The following is a 19,561-nucleotide window of genomic DNA, read 5'->3' as shown; positions in this document are numbered from 1 at the left end:
GACGCGTGTGATGGAGCATTGTCCTGCATGAAAATCATGTTTTTCTTGAAGGATGCAGACTTCTTCCTGTACCACTGCTTGAAGAAGGTGTCTTCCAGGAACTGGCAGTAGGACTGGGAGTTGAGCTTGACTCCATCCTCAACCCGAAAAGGCCCCACAAGCTCATCTTTGATGATACCAGCCCAAACCAGTACTCCACCTCCACCTTGCTGGCGTCTGAGTCGGACTGGAGCTCTCTGCCCTTTACCAATCCAGCCACGGGCCCATCCATCTGGCCCATCAAGACTCACTCTCATTTCATCAGTCCATAAAACCTTAGAAAAATCAGTCTTGAGATATTTATTGGCCCAGTCTTGACGTTTCAGCTTGTGTGTCTTGTTCAGTGGTGGTCGTCTTTCAGCCTTTCTTACCTTGGCCATGTCTCTGAGTATTGCACACCTTGTGCTTTTGGGCACTCCAGTGATGTTGCAGCTCTGAAATATGGCCAAACTGGTGGCAAGTGGCATCGTGGCAGCTGCACGCTTGACTTTTCTCAGTTCATGGGCAGTTATTTTGCGCCTTGGTTTTTCCACACGCTTCTTGCGACCCTGTTGACTATTTTGAATGAAACGCTTGATTGTTCGATGATCACGCTTCAGAAGCTTTGCAATTTTAAGAGTGCTGCATCCCTCTGCAAGATATCTCACTATTTTTGACTTTTCTGAGCCTGTCAAGTCCTTCTTTTGACCCATTTTGCCAAAGGAAAGGAAGTTGCCTAATAATTATGCACACCTGATATAGGGTGTTGATGTCATTAGACCACACCCCTTCTCATTACAGAGATGCACATCACCTAATATGCTTAATTGGTAGTAGGCTTTCGAGCCTATACAGCTTGGAGTAAGACAACATGCATAAAGAGGATGATGTGGTCAAAATACTCATTTGCCTAATAATTCTGCACTCCCTGTATCTTCTGTATTGGAAGCATTATGTTTGCCTGAAGATAGCCGACAGATAGCTGAGTTTAGCTGAGACCTGAAAAAAGGACATCTGATAGAGACTTCTAGTTGCAGATTCCTTACCTTACAATTTCCCCCAGGTGTCAGTCTGGATCCAGATATTTTTCTCTAGCAGTACTGCTGTGCACCGTAAGGTGGTGTCAGTTGCCTCTGCGTCCATCATCTGCATTGTGCGCGCCAGATATGTTGTTGTGGGACCAATCTGATAGAGACTTCTGGCTGCAGATTCCTCACCTTTGATTTTCCCAGGCGTCAGGCTGGATCTGGAAACTTTTGCTCGAGCAGTGCACCTTGCGAGACCTGTGGTGTGGCTTTATTTGGCTCCGCATTGCATCTTCTCTTTAAGTGACGTTGTGGTCACCTATTTAGGCTCCACCCAGGTGCGTGGGCATCAGTTCTTTTCTTTCTGCACTAGTTAGTGCAGATCTGGAGAGAGCTACCACTCTGTCACTTTTTGACAGGCCTTATTTTGACATTTTGTTGAGTTTTTCTTTGAGTCCGTCGAGGATGTAATTGAGAAAGGCTAGGTTCAGACTGTGTGGCACTTGTCACTGCGCCATGTCAGTCACGGATCCCCATCAAGTTTGCATTTGGTGCCTCAAGCGCAACCACAATTCCAAGATGTGCTCGGACTGCTGGGTGATGTGCTGAAGGCTTTGAGGGAGCGGTCCCTAAAGCTGCTTGCGGCCCGGCAGTCAGCAAAGGTCTCAGTCCTGGTCGAGGAGGAGGTTGCTGGACCGCTCCAGGGGCACCAAGTATCTTCGTCCCATTCGAGGTCCTCTGGACACTCGGGGAGGAGGCACAAGAAAAAGAAGAAGCAGTCCAAGGGGACTTCGACTTTACCTCGTCTGTTGGCCGACAAGACGAATGGGGAGCATGCGTTCCTGGCACTGTTCAGCGGAGCCATTGCCCAGTTCCACTCCGCACCTCCCCCCGTTTCTGAGAGCTAGATCAGCACCTACAGAGATCAGAGTTTTACTAGGCCATGCGCTGTGTATTCGAGCAGGCCGATCCACTGTGGCGCGCCTTCGGGCCCCGCTGGATTGGAGGAGGCCCCGACCAGTTCCACTCCAGCGACCAGTGGGGTCTTGTGGATCTGATTCTGGATCCGGAGTGGCACCGGTCGTACCCATGGAACCTTCTCCGGTCATGACACTGATACTCCTACCACCGGCGGCGCCCACTGGCTGTGCCAGCCCCATCCTGATTCTCGATCTGGAGCCGGAGCAGCATCTCACAGCGCCAGTTCCAGCACCAACTGCGCCATCAGGTGCCAGATCTGGAGCCTTATTTTCAACAGCCAGGCATGGGGGAAGAATAGGAGGGGTCAGTGGCCCCTTTGGAACACCTTTTTGAGAGTAGTTTGGACTGGTCTGAGGAGCTAGCAGAGGCCAGTGGTCTAGACACCTCTCCTGATACTGATTTGCTCTCTCCCCCACTTTCCCTACAGAAGAGGGACCCTCCTAGCAATGGTCGTGCATACGGCAGCAGAGGTCCTTGACTTTGACCTACCTTCAGTGACTGTCAAGACGAACAACTTGACTGAAGTGTTTCAGCCTCGGGCCTCTACATCTGAACCTTTTATGCCCTCTAACTTAGACGTCCTGCTCAGAACTTGATCCAAACCCAGCACAGGGGCTCCTGTAAATAGGACAATCCCATGCCACCATCACCCTGTGCCGGGTGACCCTAGCTTCCTTATTCAACAACCCACCCCTGAGAGCTTGGTAGTCCAAGCCTCCACTTCCCATGGCGCATTCACTTCTGCTCCCCCGAACAAGAAATCAAAGAGGCTGGACCATCTTGGGAAGAAGTTGTTTTCTTGCACAAGCCTGACATTGAGGTTACTGAACACCTCATGCTTATTGGGCTGTTTCTCGCATACCATTTAGGGTACAGTTGCACAAGTGCTGCTTCAGATCTGGAGGTCCAAGCAGTAAAAGATAGGAGGGACGCAGTTAAGTTAATTGTTCGGTGTTGCTTGGATACAACTGTCTCGCTAGGCAGAGAAGTTGCATCGACAGTGGCCTTAAGGCGCCATGCCGGCAGAGGACAGGGGACGGCCGGCAGAGGACATCTGGTTTTTCAGGGGATGTCCGAGCAAACCTGATGGGCATGCTGTTCAATGGCATTTGCTTGTTTGCCGTGAAGGCAGACTCAGCCGCTGAATTGGGTTAAGGAATCTCGGGCTACAGCCAAGTCCTTGGGCCTCTCGGCAACCCCTCGTCCACTGTCTGCCTTCCGCCGCTTTCGCGGCTACGGAAGGGGCGTGGTATCGTGACAGCCCTATGCCGTGCCACTGTCCCATGCAACCAACCCTGGCTATGTGAGAACGTGGGCGGTTCCTTCAGACTTAGAGGGTCTACAAGCCAGAAGTCATCTGCCATCCAGCCCCTGGCATTTGCAGCATGAAAGCCTTATTAGTTTGGATCTGCAGGACCATACCATGACAGTCCAGTTGTAGAAGAATACACCATTATCTCCTTCACTGGAATTCTATAACATGGGACTCATGGATACTGCAGATCATCAGTAAAGGCCATGCCCTGCCTTTCCAATCCTTTCCTCCCACCAGTCTACCAACCTTCGAACATCTGGCAGAAGATAATTTGTCACTGCTCTGGGAGGAAGTTACTGCTGTCTTGGTCAAGAGAGCCATTGAAAGTGTCGCAGTATCAGAAATAGTCAGTGGTTGTTATATCCGCTACTTTCTGATACCCAAAAAGAACAAGAGTCTTTCCCCTATTCTAGACCTATGGACCGTAAATCTCTTCCTCTACAAGGAGAAATTCATGATGCTCACGTTGGCTCAGGTCTTGTCTGCCCTAGACGTAGAAGACTGGTTGGTAGCACTGGACTTACATAATGCATATTTTCATATTCCCATCCTGCCTGTCCAGAAGCATTACCTGCGGTTCAAGGTAGGCCACAAGCACTTTCAGTTCACTGTGCTGCTATTTGACCTTACCAGCGCCCCTCAGGTGTTCACCAAGGTGATGGTGGTGGTCACAGCTCATCTGCACAGGTCAGGAGTTTTGACCTTCCCCTACTTTGATGACTGACTGTTGAAGCCAGGCTCGCCCCAGTCTGTCGTCTCCCACTTCCAGACTATGGCGAACCTCTTGAATCCCCTGGGGTTCACTATTAACTTACCAAAGTCACACCAAATTCTCTCTCAGATGCCCTCTTTCATAGAAGCTGTTCTGGACACTTTGTAGTTTCAGGCCTATCCTCCCGAGCAGAGTCCAGGATATTCAGCCTGTGATACCAATGTTTTTGCCACTATTCTGGGTTTCGGTGAAACTAACTCTGAAGCTGCTGGGCTTCATGGCCTCTTGTATCCTGCTGGTAAAGCATGCCAGATGGTATGTTCGGGCTCTGCAGTGGGATCTGAAGTTCTAGTGGGTGCAGCATCAGGTAAATCTCGCCAAAATGGTCCAGATCTTGCTGGTGCTGCAAAAGACCTGTCCAGATCTCGGCTGGAACTGCGAAAGACCTACAGTGGTAGATTACGAACCGTGATTGGGTCAAAGGCAGACTCCTTTCCCTCCCCCAACCAGACCTTACATTAGTGACATATGCATCACTTCTGGGATGGGGATGCCATCTGGGAGAGGTGGAGATTAGAGGACTGTAGACTCGCTGACGAAATCCAGACACATCAAAATGTTGGAGTTCTGGGCGATCCAACTAGTTTAAAAGACATTTCTTCCTCTGTTAAGGGGAAGTTGGCGCATGTGTTCATGAACAATACCACCGCCATGTGGTATTGCACAAACAGGGGGTGAGGTGGAGTCGTGGACCCTTTATCAAGAGGCCCTCCGTCTCTGGTCATGGCTCAGACAGCAGGGCATAACCCTGGTGGTTCAACACCTGGCATGTTCTCTTAACACCAGGGCGGACAAACTCAGCCCTCAATGTCTAGCAGATCACACGTGGCGTCTCCATTCAGAGGTGATGCAAGGTCTGTTTCAGCAGAGGGGGAGAGGCTTGGTTAGATCTGTTTGCCTCAGAAGAGAATGCACTGTTGTGCTTTGGAGTTTCCAAGGCGGCAATCGCTCAGCGACAATGTTCATCACAAGTGGAACTCAGGCTTCCTGTATTCCTTTTTGCCCATGCCAATTCTGCACAGAGTTCTCAAGAAGATCAAAAACAACTCGGCCCAAGTAATCATTGTGGCTCTGGACTGGGCACAAAGTGTCTGGGATCCCAAGCTATTGAACATGACCATCGATCCTCCAAGCAAGACTGCCCCTTCAGGGCGATCTTCTGTTGCAGCAGTAGGAGAGGGTTCTCCACCTGACCCTCTCCAGCCTCTGCCTGCTTGGGTGAGGATTGAGTGGCGGCAGTTGACAGTTTTTGAACTTCTGCCCAAAGTCGGTAAAGTTATCTTGGCAGCCAGGCTACCTTCCATCAAAATGGCATACGCCTGTCGGACAAATTTGTGGCATGGTGCACAGTCTGTTGGCCCTTTTTCTGCCCCTTTTTCTGAAGTCCTCTTGTTTATAGTTTCTTTGGGCGAGCAGGACTCTACTTTGGGCACCCTCAAAAGTTATTTGTTTGCTATCTCTGCATTTATGAGATTACCTGACCAACCCTCTTTGTTTCAGTCTCCTATGTTTAGGAGGCTCCTTAGGGGGTCTTACTCACCTGTTTCCTCTATCACATTCATCATGCCCCAATGGGATTTGAATTAGGTTCTGACATTTCTCATGTCCCTTTGAGCCTATTCACAGTTGTCTTCTTAGGCTTTTAACATTGAAAACAGCCTTCCTTGTGGCCATTACATCTGCCCGGAAGGTGAGTGAGCTGCAGGTATTTTCATATAAGCCAGCCTACCTTTCTGTTTGTCCTGACAAAGTGGTGCTTTGCACCAGGGCTTCCTTTTTGCCAAAAGTGGTTACACCCTTTCATGTAGGCCAATCCATCACCTTGCCTACCTTTTACGCACCCCCTCATCCTTCTCAGGAAGAGGAGAGACTCCACTGCCTGGACCCAAAAAAGAGCGTTGGCGGTTTACCTTGATCGTACCAAAGAGTTGCGGGTGGATGATCAATTTGTTCTTGCGTATGTGGGTGTGCAGAGGGGTCGTTCTCTGCATTAAACTGTGCTACGCATTGGTTAAAAAATAACCCTCAAGGGTTTGCGCGACAGCTGCAACCACTGCGTTAGCAGGCAGAGTTCCAGTCCTGGACATATGTCAGGTAGCAACGTTGGCATCACTGCACATGTTCAACAAACATTATAGCCTGGACTGTCCGGTCCAGAGGGATGGGTACTTTGCCTGTCCGGTCGTGCAGGACTTCCTAGTTTGATCTTGGTTTGCAAACCCAACTCGGGGAATGGTATTGCTTGGGTATGTATTCTAAGGAGTCTGCAACTAGAAGTCTCTATCAGATGAACAAGTTACTTACCTTCAGTAACGCCTTATCTGGTAGAGACATATTCTAGTTGCAGATTCTAGTTGTCTCTTGAAGAGAAGAAACGCGAGATCAGTGAACCAGTGTAAATGCCTATCCCCCTTGGCTTTGAGGCATATGCCAAGGAGTCAAGATTCAGGGGTAGGTGGTATTATGTGATTAGTTAAGTCCACTGTGGTGGTGGTGATTTCTGCCCATGCAGTGCCATTGCAGCGATTCTGCGGCATAATAAGGTTTAAAATTAGGTGCACCATATAGGAAAGTGTCTCTTTTAACATGTTCCCCCCACCTACACACTTTTTGCCTGGTTTCTGGTGTGATTACGACTGAAAGAGCACTTTGTTCCTGCCAACCAGGTCCCCAGTGCCAGATCTCTTTCCCCCAAAACTGCACAGTTGTTTTTCCCAATTGGCAAAACGTTTAGCAAACACAGTAAGTCCCTAGTAAATGGTACCCCTGGTACTCAGGGCCTGGCGAACTAAGGAGGGTCCCTAAGGGCTGCAGCACAAATTGTGCCACCCTAAGGAACCCCTCACCAAGCACATGACAGGCTGCCATTGCAGGCTGCATGTCTTGAAGCAGACAAAAGTGAAAACACGACATGGCACACAGCCTGTGTACCATGTTTTCTAAACACTGCATGCAATATATGTAAGTCATCCCTCTAGCAGGCATTACAGCACTAAGGCAGGGTGCATTATATTACATGTGAGGGCGTATTTGCACACGCAGATATGCCCCTACTATGTCTTTTGATTCTCAGATACAGTAAGTGACCAGGGAAGCCATTTTAAATGCGTGTTGGACCCTGGTCACTACAAATTTACCAGCTACATGATGGCTTCACTGAATATAGGAATGTTTGGTATCAAACATCTCAGATCAATAAACCCTCACGGATGGCAGATTTATTAATTACTATACCCATAGGGCACCTTAGAGGTGCCCCCCTGAAATCCTACCAGCTACTAGCGTGTTGACTGACTGGTCCTCACCAGTTTCCCCTCCTCAGACCCGGTTCTACCCCCCCCACACCCTCCTCCCCCACCAAGGTGAGAGCCAGCGCTCTGGAGGGCCAGAAACAAAAGCCTGCACTGGGCGGGTGTGTGTTATCTCCAGTGCCTAATTTGTAAATAAAAATGCGCTGTTGCCCAAAGCCCTTCTCTTAAACATGCGGGTGCAGCAATTAAATGTGCGAACACCGAATACTGAGGCAGCATAATCCTCAAGCCATCTCGGGCCTCTTCAATCCAAGTAATGCCACTCCCTGCCCCTTCAGCTCACTCTTGCAGCTTTCTGCTTTCTCCCATTGGGACGCTTTTTGTTTTTCTCTTCCTCCGTCTTTCCCATATGTGTCTTTTGCTCACAGTAAATGCTTGAGGCAGAAAAATAAGTGCCGGCCCTCAACAAGGTACTGGTGCTCTGCACCAGAAACAACAAGCACTAATTAAGCACTTGTTATCTCCTCACCCAGGCAGGATGGACATTCCAGGGCAGGGAGCTTCAAAGTCCTTGCTACCTTTGTAATGTAACCCAGGTCTCTCCAGATGGTGGAGGTGACCAACCCTCCCACCCCCTGGTCCTGCCCCCTCTTTTGACAACAGCACAGGTGGGAAAATTAGGCAGATTAGGATGTGTGCCCGCCAGTCCCAATCCTCAGGTGGACGAGCTGAAGTGGGCACCACTTTCTAAATGTATCTGTCTTGTTTGGAAGGAATTAGGCCACTTGGGTTAGGATTATGCCCACTTCCCAGCAGAAGTGGTCATAGAAATAGAAAGCATCTTGGCGATTGCGTCTCGTCCCAGTGGGGACAGATTTAACCCCTTCGCTGCCAGGCCTTTTCCCCTCCTGTGCCGAGCCTTTTTTTGGCTATTTTGGGCAGTTCGTTCTTAGGCCCTCATAACTTTTTCTCCACATAAGCTACCCATGCCAAATTTGCGTCCTTTTTTCCAACATCCTAGGGATTTTAGAGGTACCCAGACTTTGTGGGTTCCCCTGAAGGAGACCAAGAAATTAGCCAAAATACAGTGAAAATTTCATTTCGTTTAAAAAAAAAAAAACAATGGGAAAAAAGGGTTGCAGAAGAAGGCTTGTGGTTTTTGCCCTGAAAATGGCATCAACAAAGGGTTTGCGGTGCTAAAATCACCATCTTCCCAGCTTTCAGGAACAGGCAGACTTGAATCACAAAACCCTATTTTTTAACACAATTTTGGCATTTTACTGGGACATACCCCATTTTTACTATTTTTTGTGCTTTCAGCCTCCTTCCAGTTAGTGACAGAAATGGGTATGAAACCAATGCTGGATCCCAGAAGCCTAAACATTTCTGAAACGTAGACAAAATTCTGAATTCAGCAAGGGGTCACTTGTGTAGATCCTACAAGGGTTTCCTACAGAAAATAACAGCTGAAATAAAAAATTATGGAAATTGAGGTGAAAAAAACAGCAATTTTTCTCCACGTTTCACTCTAACTTTTCCTGCAATGTCAGATTTTCAAAAGCAATATACAGTTACGTCTGCTGGACTCTTCTGGTTGCGGGGATGTATAGGGCATTTAGGTTCATCAAGAACTCTAGGTACGCAGAGCCAATAAAGGAGTTGCACCTTGCAACAGGTTTTCATTGTATACCGAGCACACAGCAATTCATTTGGTGAAATATAACACGTGAGAAATAGGTATCAAGAAAACCTTTGTATTTCCAAAATGGGCACAAGATAAGGTGTTGAGAAGCAGTGGATATTTGCACATCTCTGAATTCCGGGGTGCCCATACTAGCATGTGAATTACAGGGCATTTCTCAAATAGACGTCTTTTTTACACACTGTCTTACATTTGGAAGGAAAAACTGTAGACAAAGACAAGGGGCAATAACACTTGTTTTGCTATTCTGTGTTCCCCCAAGTCTCCCGATAAAAATGGTACCTCACTTGCGTGGGTAGGCCTAATGCTTGCGACAGGAAACGTAACATGGACACATCACATTTTTACACTGAAATCTGATGTGTTTCTTGCAAAGTGCCTAGCTGTAGATTTTCGCCTCTAGCTCAGCCGGCACCTAGGGAAACCTATCAAACCTGCGCATTTTTGAAAACTAGACACCTAGGGGAATCCAAGATGGGGTGACTTGAGGGCCTCTCACCAGGTTCTGTTACTCTGAATCCTTTGCAAACCTCAAAATTTGGCCAAAAACACTTTTGTCTCACATTTCGGTGACAGAAAGTTCTGTAATCTGAGAGGAGCCACAAATTTCCTTTCACCCAGCGTTCCCCCAAGTCTCCCGATAAAAATGGTACCTCACTTGTGTGTAGGCCTTGCACCCGTGACAGGATATGCCCCAAAACACAACGTGGACACATCACATTCCCAAAGAAAACAGACTTGTTTTTTGCAAAGTGCCTAGCTGAGGATTTTGGCCTCTATCGCAGCTGGAACCTAGGAAAACCTACCAAACCTGTGTATTTTTTTAAACTAGACACCACCTAGGGGAATCCAAGATGGGGTGACTTCTTGGGCTCTCACCAGGTTCTGTTACCCAGAATCCTTTGCAAACCTCAAAATTTGGCCAAAAAAACACTTTTTCTTCACATTTCGGTGACAAGGTTCTGTAATCTGAGAGGAGCCTCAAATTTCGTTCCACCCAGCGTTCCCCCAAGTCTCCCGATAAAAATGGTACCTCACTTGTGTAGGTGTGCCAAGTGCTTGTGACAGGGAAGAGCCAAAAACATGTCGAAATTGAGGGGGAACCAAAGCGGGTCCAAAGGGGCAGTTTGAAAAAAAAAAACATTTTTAGACTGACAAGTGCAGCAGAATTTTTATCAGTATAGATGAGAGAATGCTGGGTGGTAGGAATTTTGTGGATTCCTGCAGATTCCGGAAGGTTCCATCACAAAAATGTGGGAAAAATGTGTGATTTCCAGCAAAGTTGGAGGTTTGCAGGGCATTGTGGGTAAGAAAATGGTGCGGGGTGCCTGTGAAGCACACCACCCTGGAATCACCCAGATGTTTAGTTTTCAGATGTGTCTTGGTCCCCTGGATTTTTCTACATGGCAGAGTCCCAAAGTCCATAAAGTGCAGCCCTCACCATTCCAAGTGGGACGATTTTGAGTTAGCCAAGCTCTCATGGCCCAAATGTAAAACGAAAACCCAAAATAATCATATGTCCTCTTGCTTGCCGTGGGGTAAGATGTTTTAGTGTGCGGGGGAGAGCTGAAAGACTGTTACCCCCTTCAGTTGGGGTGGGGGCATAACCAGGCCCATACTGGTTGGTAGCCATCACCCCACAATTGTTTTTTTTTTAAATTCCCTGGCATCTAGTAGACTTTCTGCCCCCCCCAGGGTGTGGATCGGGGTAATTGTCCCATCTGCCCTCTGGTGGGAAGAACAACTATGTCCCCATTTATTTGGGGTGGGGGTATGGCCATACCCCCAACCTTTTATTTTGAAAACAAAATCTTCCCTGGTCTCTGGTGGGCTTTCTGCCCCCCCTTGGAGGCAGATGGGCCTTCCAAAAATAAGCCAATCTGGCCCCAAGGGGGCAGATGTGGCCAACAGTAATGTGCCCCCATGGGGGGGGTGACCCTTGCCCAAGGGGATGCCCCCCCAAACAAAACACACACATACCAATCCCTGGTGCCTAAGTGTTTTCTGCCCCCCGGGGCAGATCGGCCTAGTAAAAATAGACCAATCTGCCCCCCAAGGGGAGGAGAAATAGCCTAAAATAAATCCCCCCCACAGGGGAGCGACCCTTGCCTAAGAGGTCGCTCCCCTTGCATGAAATTGGCACAAAAAAACAATCCCAGGTGCCTAGTGGTTTCTGTCCCCCTTGGGGGCAGTTCGGCCTAATAAAAATAGGCTGATCTACCCACAAGGGAGGCAGAAACGGCCTAAATATAATTTGTCCCCTAGGGAAGCGACCCTTGCCTAAGGGGTCGGTCCCCACCTCTTAAAAAAAAAAAATTAAAAAAAAAAAGATCCCTGGCGCCTAGAGGTTTCTGCCCCCGGAAGGGGGGGGGGGTCAGAAAAGGCCTTGAAAAAAAAAATGCGCCCCTGGGGAGCGACCCTTGCCCAAGGGGTCGCTCCCCTTATGCCAATTTCCTAAATGAAAATAATCCCTGGTGTCTAGTGGACATTTTAGCAGCCGGATCGCTTCACGATCCCGCTGTTAAAATCCTCTGAGAGACTTCAAAGGTAAGGAAATGAATTTCCTTCCCTTTGAAGCCTCTCAGGGCCCCCATCACATGATCGGAAGAGAAATGCAAAAGCATTTCTCTTCCGATCGCGCAGGAAGCTGAGCTTCCAACGCGATGGGAGAGGGCCTCTGTGAGGTCAGCACGCGATCGCGCGCTGATGTCACAGGGGGTTGTGGGGGCTCAGTGGTGGAAGGGGAAGGGCTTCCCTTTCCATCCCTGCCTTTGGGGGGTGGGAGGGAAGACCACAGAGGGAGCGCTAGCGCTCCCTCTTAACTCTGTGCCAGGACGTAATGGTTACGTCCTGGGCACACGAGCACTGTGCCGCAGTACGTAACTGTTACGTCCGCAGCACAGAACCGGTTAAGGAGCCCCAGAAAGAGAGAATGCCCTCTGGCTTATAAAGCCAGTTGAATTGTGTTTTGGGGTTACCAAGCTAAAATATACTGTTTGTGCTTTGATAACTCTGGAATTTTCTAGAGCCATACTCTAGTTAACAGAAATGTACAGCTGTTTTGAACAATTTGGGCCAGATGTACGTAGCTTGGCATTTATGATTTCCTAATAGTGAATTTTTCGATTCACTATTAAAAGGAAATCACAAACAGCTATGTACAACAGTGTCTCAGACACTGTTTGCGATTCCCAAATGGGTGGCAAGGGGCCTGCTTCATGATTATACGTGAGGCAGGCCAAAATTTTCGACCCATTGGGAATGGCTACAATCACGGATGATGGTCTTCTAGGGTCAGAAGACCACCATGTCTATGATTGCTTTTTAAATAAAGCAATCTTTTTTTTGTTATGCAGCCTGTTTTCCTTAAAGGAAAACGGGATGCCTTACAAAAAGAAAACTGAAAAGTTTTCTTTACATTTTTTAAGAGTCAGCAGTGGTCCGTGGAACCACTGCCTGCTCTTAAAAAATGTTTTCACCCACGTTCACAAAGGGGAAGGGGTACCTTGGGGACCCCTTCTTGTTTGCAAATGGGTTACCACTCCTCTACGGAGTCTATAAGGTATGAATGTTTTGCAGCAGCATTCCGGTTGAAAAACATGCATAGATACCAGCGCGATTTGGTATTAGGAAGGGACGTCGTAAACACACCCCTTCCTAATACCGAATCGAAAAAGCAGAATGTGATTTGGTAACAAGTTACATAGTCACATTTTGCCTTAGGTACATGCCAAAATGCATTTTACTGGTCGCAAACTGCCCATTGGCTGTTTGCGACTGGTAACATGCTTCGTACATCTGGCCCTTTGTTCCACATAAGAGATAACATGTCTGTGTGTTTAGTGTCTGCACGGAATATAAAATAGTGTTCCTTTGGTCTCCACTTACTTAATGCATACTCATTTATCAGTGAGATCTACCTTCTAGACTTTGCCCTTGTCAACAGGGTGCACATATGGAAAGCATCATATGGGAGGTGGGTTGGACAAAAAAATAGCACCAGCTCTCTGCACGGCCACTGATACATTAGCAACGCTGCTTGTCTATCTCACTTTTCAACTGTTTTCTTTCTCATGCTATCTTTCTTTCTAAATTTGATTAAAGGAATAGTTTTTACTTTCTTGCTTTAGGTGATGAGTGCAGTATTGGTTCTGCTACAGACCTGACCGAAACAAGCTCTATGGTAGATGGAGATTGGACAATGGTGGATGAAAATTTCTCTACTCTAAGCTTAACCCAGTCTGAACTAGAACATATATCCTTGGAACTCGCAAGTAAAGGTCCACACAAGTCTCAAGTTCAGCTGCGGTAAGTTAAGATGTCTTTTATGTATACATTTTAAAACCTATCGGTGCTGCACTGTGTTATAACAGAAATCACATGCAGTTGATTGCAACTGCCCCTGAAATGCATTCATTTTTTGTGATCTACATATGTTTAGTTTTGTTGCTTTTTTATCAGCCTTACCATTCAGCAGTACCCTTCACTCACACACATTCACACAATATCTAGAGCTGTGCCCCTCTTGTTTGTTTTCAGCCATGTTTCTACAGATGCAAGCCAACAAGTTTTACGCTATATTCTTTCAACAGTTTTTTTTTTGTTTTGGAGAGGTAGGGGTGGGGAAGTATGACCAACTTTTCCATTGCTTACTCAAAACTGTAGCAAGTGACTATGGTTGTTTGAATTGTTATTCTTTTCTCCTCTACTGATGCTAGATCGGTTTTCCATACAAAAATAATTTGTAGCATGCAGGAGTAATAGTAAAAATATTTTTTTTCCACAAAAGAGACAAAATATTGAAAGAATAAAGGAATTCCATTAGCATGGGAAAACTTTAAACTTAGTTTTTTGTCACCTGAAACATTAAGATGCCTTTGCCCTAAAGTCCTTTTTAGGTCTCGCCTAGGAGGCGCATGCGCTGCCTCTAGGAGGCATGGTGTATCTCATATGTGGGCATAGACATACCCACCTCTTGTAATTTGTTCCTTTGCGCCCCATTCAAACATCCTCGCTTTTCTGTGGACATTTGCTTACATTTGTCCCTCCTTTTGGTGTGCTGCTCACGCCCATGGGACTGCTTCTGTTACTTGTAGACTTTCAATTTTGTGCCATTTATTATACGTGTGCATACTATTTTTTTCTTTTGCAGCTCAGCTTGGCCTCAGGGAGCAGCAGAACTAAGAGCTGTACAACCTTGCATGTGAGCCTCTTGTGATTCTTGCTAATTCTCCCTCCATGACCCAAAGCCCACGGCTTCTCCTCCTCCTCCTCCTCTGCAGACAGACTTGAAGAAATTCAGGAATTGGGGGGATTTCAAAACATCGTTCATGTGCAGAGAAGCACTCGCAGCCGTCTCCAAGCGAGCTCCACTGCTCCCTGCGTGTGCCAAAGCCCACGGCTTCCCCTCCTCCTCTGACAATTTGGTTATTGACACTTATTCTGTTCAATTACAACCATTTGAAGACATTTAATGATTCTCGTTGAATTCTAAATGGATTTTCTGCTCAGTCGAGTGACAGTTTTGTTCCTTTTGATTCGTCTTGTCGGGTCATTTTAGTTAAAGCGCCTACTCAAGATTAGAAAATTAAACATATGGGAAATTCAGTTGTTTTGTGAAACCGTCAGCCGGTGAGACATTACCTATGTGCAATGAATGTAAAATACTTTACTGCGAGCTGCCACCGTGTTTGAGTGCCAGCAGTCTTGGGTTAGGCCGTCTGCTCTTTTCTCCTCCTAGCAGTGAGTTATGTCTGGGCATGTTCTGCGGTTTAAATGCAAGCTGGTGTTCAAGAAGTAGTCTTGGAAGTCTTTGCCATGCTCTAGATGATTGGCGCCACTCTTATGTCTTCCCTTAAGTCTCCCAAGGGGTCCCTCCCACCTCAGGTAAAGGGGGAATCTTTGAAGTTATTGTCTTACCCATTAAACATGTGGAACTTAGGAAAGGACATGAACCACCTTTCTCATATCTTAGTTGCATGTGCTACCCCTGGCCTTTTGGTGAATTGACGTTCATGGGCACCTCCTTAACATGCCGGAGCGCCCTGGATCAGAGTTCGTCCATTATCAGCCGCAGGAGGTCTGCAGTCGTCACCACAGGGATGCAATTCAGCGGGGTGTACAAGGCCGTAATAGCATGCTGTGTGTCGCCATATGACAGGAATGTGTGTGTGTGTAATGCTGGTGATTGGGGCAGTTCTGCTCTACCGGGACCCAAGGTGGTGCAGATCGCATGTTGTATTGCATGGTACATCAAGAATTGTTGTGCTATCACGTCATAAAGTGTCCGCAGTGTCCTGAAAGGACATGAGGACTCGCTCGTGGAAAAAAATCCTAAGTGGTCAATTTTCACCTCCCTCCAAGACGTCAAGTCAAATCCCCAGGCTGGCTGTCAGAGTTCTGGTAGTTGCCACACCTTGATTAGCGGGGTGCGTGGGATATGGTGTCCCCTACCGTGCACATATCTACCCGCAGAGACAAGCTACTTTCATCTGATGCGTCTCTTGTTGTGGGCAGATCCTGGGGTCTGACAGACACTTATATATATGGGTAACCCTAAGAATCTTGCAGATGGTTGCCCTCTCAGAGAAAGCAGTTGTGCCTAGACAGCAGCCACTGCAGCTGTGCCACTGTGTTGTAAAGCTCATAGTTGGGGACGCCTTCAAGCAGCGGCCGCTGGAGTATAGAGGGCGCCACCCGTTACCTGCCCGATCCCCTTATCAACTCCAACAAGATGCCGTGTGTGTCCTGGAAGAATCACCTGGGTAGTGAGAGTGGCAGTGCAGCACAGAAGTACAAGAGATGAGCATCTGAGATACTGCCACCTGCCCCAGCAGGGACAGCTGGACAGACAGCCAGAAAAGGAGAGATCTGCAAACCAAGCCCAATGCCCTGTCCACATTTCCTTCCAAGAGGTCCCTATCCAAATGGTATATCTGAACACCCAGGTACTTAGACATGTTGTGAACCCTTGCAAATCAGCTTGGTGTGTCTGACAGTTTTAAGAGAATCACTTCAGCAAATAAACCAGTTTCATTTCCCCTGCCAGTGTCCTTGTGCCCGTTATTTCCCTCTCTCTCCTAATGGTCACTAGCAAGGGTTAGACCTGACAGGTACTTGTACCTATTTGAAATGGTATTGATATTATGTTATCATAGCGTATGAACGCTAAAGCATTTGGTGCAGCCATTGGACTTTCTGGATGAAATTCAGTTCACACAGTTATGCGCCTTTTCGGAATGATGGCCTCATGTATTGACATAGTGCCCCACACCACACTCCATATACATCCGCTTCAGGATTGCCTCTCAAGCCACTGGCCCTAAGCAGAGGGTCATAGAGAGGTTCTAGTTTTGGTACAGCCAGCATTCATCACTCTGCAGTGATGAACAGCAACAATCTGTTGCAAGGTAGGTCCTTTACAGACCCAGTTCCACAGGTGACCAACACCACGGATACTTCTCTAGCTGGCTTGAGGTCATACCTCAACAGCATGACAATCTAGTGTCTGTGCTCACCTCATCAAATGCATCTCCACATAAGGCACTTGGAACTGTTAACTATTCATCTAGGTCTCAAAGCCCTTCTTCAGCAGACTCCAAACAGGTTAGCCCTTGTGCGAACAGACAACATGACCACCATGTTCTACCTACAGAAGCAAGGAGGCACTCACTCCCCTTAGCTATCAGCACTAGCACACCTAATCTGGCCATGGTCTGTCCATCTCAGAGTTAATCTCCTGGCAGAGTATTTTCCGGGAATGGATAATGTCTTTGCAAGACTGCTCAGACAAGTGCCGCAACAAGTCCATGAGTGGGGAACTCCACCCTCAAGTTCTACTCCCTTGGATCCAGAGATGGGGCTCCCCACAAGCAAAAATGCAAAGTGCCCTAACTTCACCCCCATGTTTCCACACCCCTAGTGCATAGGCAATGCTCTGTGGTTGAATTGGTCAGGGATCTTTGTGTATGCTTTTCTTCCTGTCTCACTAATTCCTTACTTGGTGAGGAAACTCGGGGAAACATCCCTCACCCTCAACCTGGTGGCTCTGAAGTGGACCAGACAACCATTGGTTTTTGGCCCTTCCCGAAATGTACATCGCCCTTTATGAGAAGCTCCCCAGTAGACCTGACCTGCTAATGCAAAACACAAGCAAATTCAGATATCCTGACCCCTGATAGCTCAACCTGGCGATTTGAATCCTGTGGTTCAGTTACTTGAACCTACCTTAAGAGTGAATTGACATACTTAGGGAAGCCTGTAAGCCCACCACACCCACCTGCAGTGGAAGCATTTTGCCCACTATTGTGCTCCAAAGCACATAAACTTTCCTATGCCTGTATTGCAAGACATTATTTGCTACCTCTTAAACTCAGAAAAGTCAGTGTTAACATGCTTCTAAATTCATCTGCATTTAGCTGCTATTGCTAAATATACCCAAAACAGGGAACACTCTTCCCTATTCAGAATTCCTGTAATTAAACCTTTAACATTTCATTTCACCAAGGGTGCTTCCAACCCCAGTTTGGAATGTCAATATTGTCTTCACCAGGCTTATGGGGCCCTCCTTTGAGCCACTTCATTCATCCCCTTTGCGGTTTCTCTCTCGGAAGGCTGTCTTTGTAGATAAAACATCTCTCAAATGTATTAGTGAACTACAAGCCCTCCCATTGCATGAACCTTTTTTCCAGGTCCATTATGACAGAGCGATCATTAGAAGTAATTCACAATTCTTACCCAAGGTAGTCTCCTCATTTCACCTTAACCAGACCTTAGAGTTGCCGGTCTTTTTTCCAGACTAGGTAGCTGAAAGGTGACTACTCACCCTTGATCACAAGCGTGCTCTTGTGTACTACTGCCAGACCACCAATATAGTGGTGGGGAGGATGCCACCAAATCGGCAGCCTCCCCACCACCGTACTATGAAGTTTCCGCCAGGCCGGCCGGTGGAAACAGTGCGTGTGGCGGCATTGGCTTCAGCTCTCCGGTAGAGCTGAGGTCAATGCCACTGCACTGTCGATCACGCCAGCACACTTGAAATGCGTACTGTCGCTAAGGCAGACAGTGAGCATTCCGAGTGTGCTGACAGGGGAGCCTCTGCACTGCCCGTAATCAGTCCTGAAGTCCCTTCACAAAACGCAACAATTGTTTATGGCTTTTTCACAGCCTCATAAATACCAAGTCATTTGTTAGGCAGGAATTGCAAGGTGGATTGTCATGTTTATCCAAACGTCTTAAGCTTATGCTAAAAAAAACTCTACCTTCCCTACCCACACCTCATTCCACCTGCAAACAGGGTGCTACTGTGGCTTTTAAAGAGCTCAACCGTAGTAGATATTTGTAAAGCTGGCACATGGTCCACTCCATACACATTCACAAAGCATTGTTGCAAGGCATTAAGCTAGAGTGAGTCAGACTGTCCTAAGGACTTTGTTTCAGACCTATGCACCATTTCCTTGCTAGCCACCACAGCTTTACAATCAATGCTGAGCATGTGTGTGCACAGTAACACAGTCACACATGCTACAAATTGATCTGTTTGTGTCATGTAGTTCTGTAGATTCGCATGCACTCCATTACAGATATATTTCACTTAATATTATTCTCTTTCTACATGCATGTCGACTATTTTTTTTACTCTTTTTCTCCATTCCTACCCTCACCCATTGGATGACTGTGCAATCTAGCAATGGAGTCGGTGCCCATGTGCAGCCCTGCTAAGTTTCCCTGGCCCATGCATGATGTGCTGCTCTAGATCCTGTTTGAATTCTGGGATTTGTAGTCTTGTTTATTCAATTATGAAATAGAACTACAACTCCCAAAATTCAAAGGGAAAAATCTAAACTGGAGCAAGACATCAACGCATGGACCTGGGAAACTTAGCAGCTATGCATGTGCATCCACAATCAGAAGAGTTTTTGTTGGGACCTCATGACTCAAAAGACTTATTCGAAGAAAAACAAGTTGCAATCATCTTGCCTAACATTAGATGGCAGGAGTGCACAGAGAATGTGAATCTGCATGCAACATACAGGTTTTTACAGGGTAAAAGAATCCTCTGATTGGTGACCTTCAGCAATGTAATTGTTATTGAAAAATTAGGTAATTTTGTTCAATATTTCAACAGGATCAGTCTGTGGTGGACCAGCAGCAATCCTCAACACTGGCATGTGTGTGTTAGCCTCAGGTTGCTTCATTTGAAATGCCAGTCTTTTAGTTTAAGCCTTGGTAGAGTTGTTTAAGCTGTGGTTGATAAGCTTATATGGTAAACTCTGCAGTCTACATTGGGTACCTGTAGGATTCTGCAGTGCCAAATCTATGTCGGGCTTAATTGGAGCATGGCTGAGATTCTACCCTCCAATATTTCACAAATAGATATTTGTGGTATCAGATGCTGACTGGCCACAAAGTAATCTATCCTGCACTCAGTGCCATGCACATGTCATAAGTGAGAGTATTCTATTCTAGTGGGTTTATGCACCACACTTTTTCTAGTAG

At 47.0% G+C, this 19,561-nt stretch overlaps 1 protein-coding gene across 2 annotated transcripts in view; it reads left to right on the top strand.

Annotated features, from left to right (window-relative positions):
* The window catches only part of RIC1 (RIC1 homolog, RAB6A GEF complex partner 1), a 673,031-nt gene that overhangs the window by 616,967 nt on the left and 36,503 nt on the right, over nucleotides 1-19,561 (top strand). For both annotated transcript variants that reach the window (XM_069240247.1, XM_069240239.1), the window contains exon 24: nucleotides 13,195-13,372. In XM_069240247.1, the coding sequence (XP_069096348.1) occupies nucleotides 13,195-13,372 (178 nt within the window). The remainder of the gene's footprint in view (nucleotides 1-13,194; nucleotides 13,373-19,561) is intronic.

This window comes from Pleurodeles waltl, chromosome 1_2 (assembly GCF_031143425.1).
Source record: "Pleurodeles waltl isolate 20211129_DDA chromosome 1_2, aPleWal1.hap1.20221129, whole genome shotgun sequence".
Classification (NCBI taxonomy): Eukaryota; Metazoa; Chordata; class Amphibia; order Caudata; family Salamandridae; genus Pleurodeles; species Pleurodeles waltl.
This window is presented reverse-complemented; position numbering and strand designations above follow the sequence as displayed.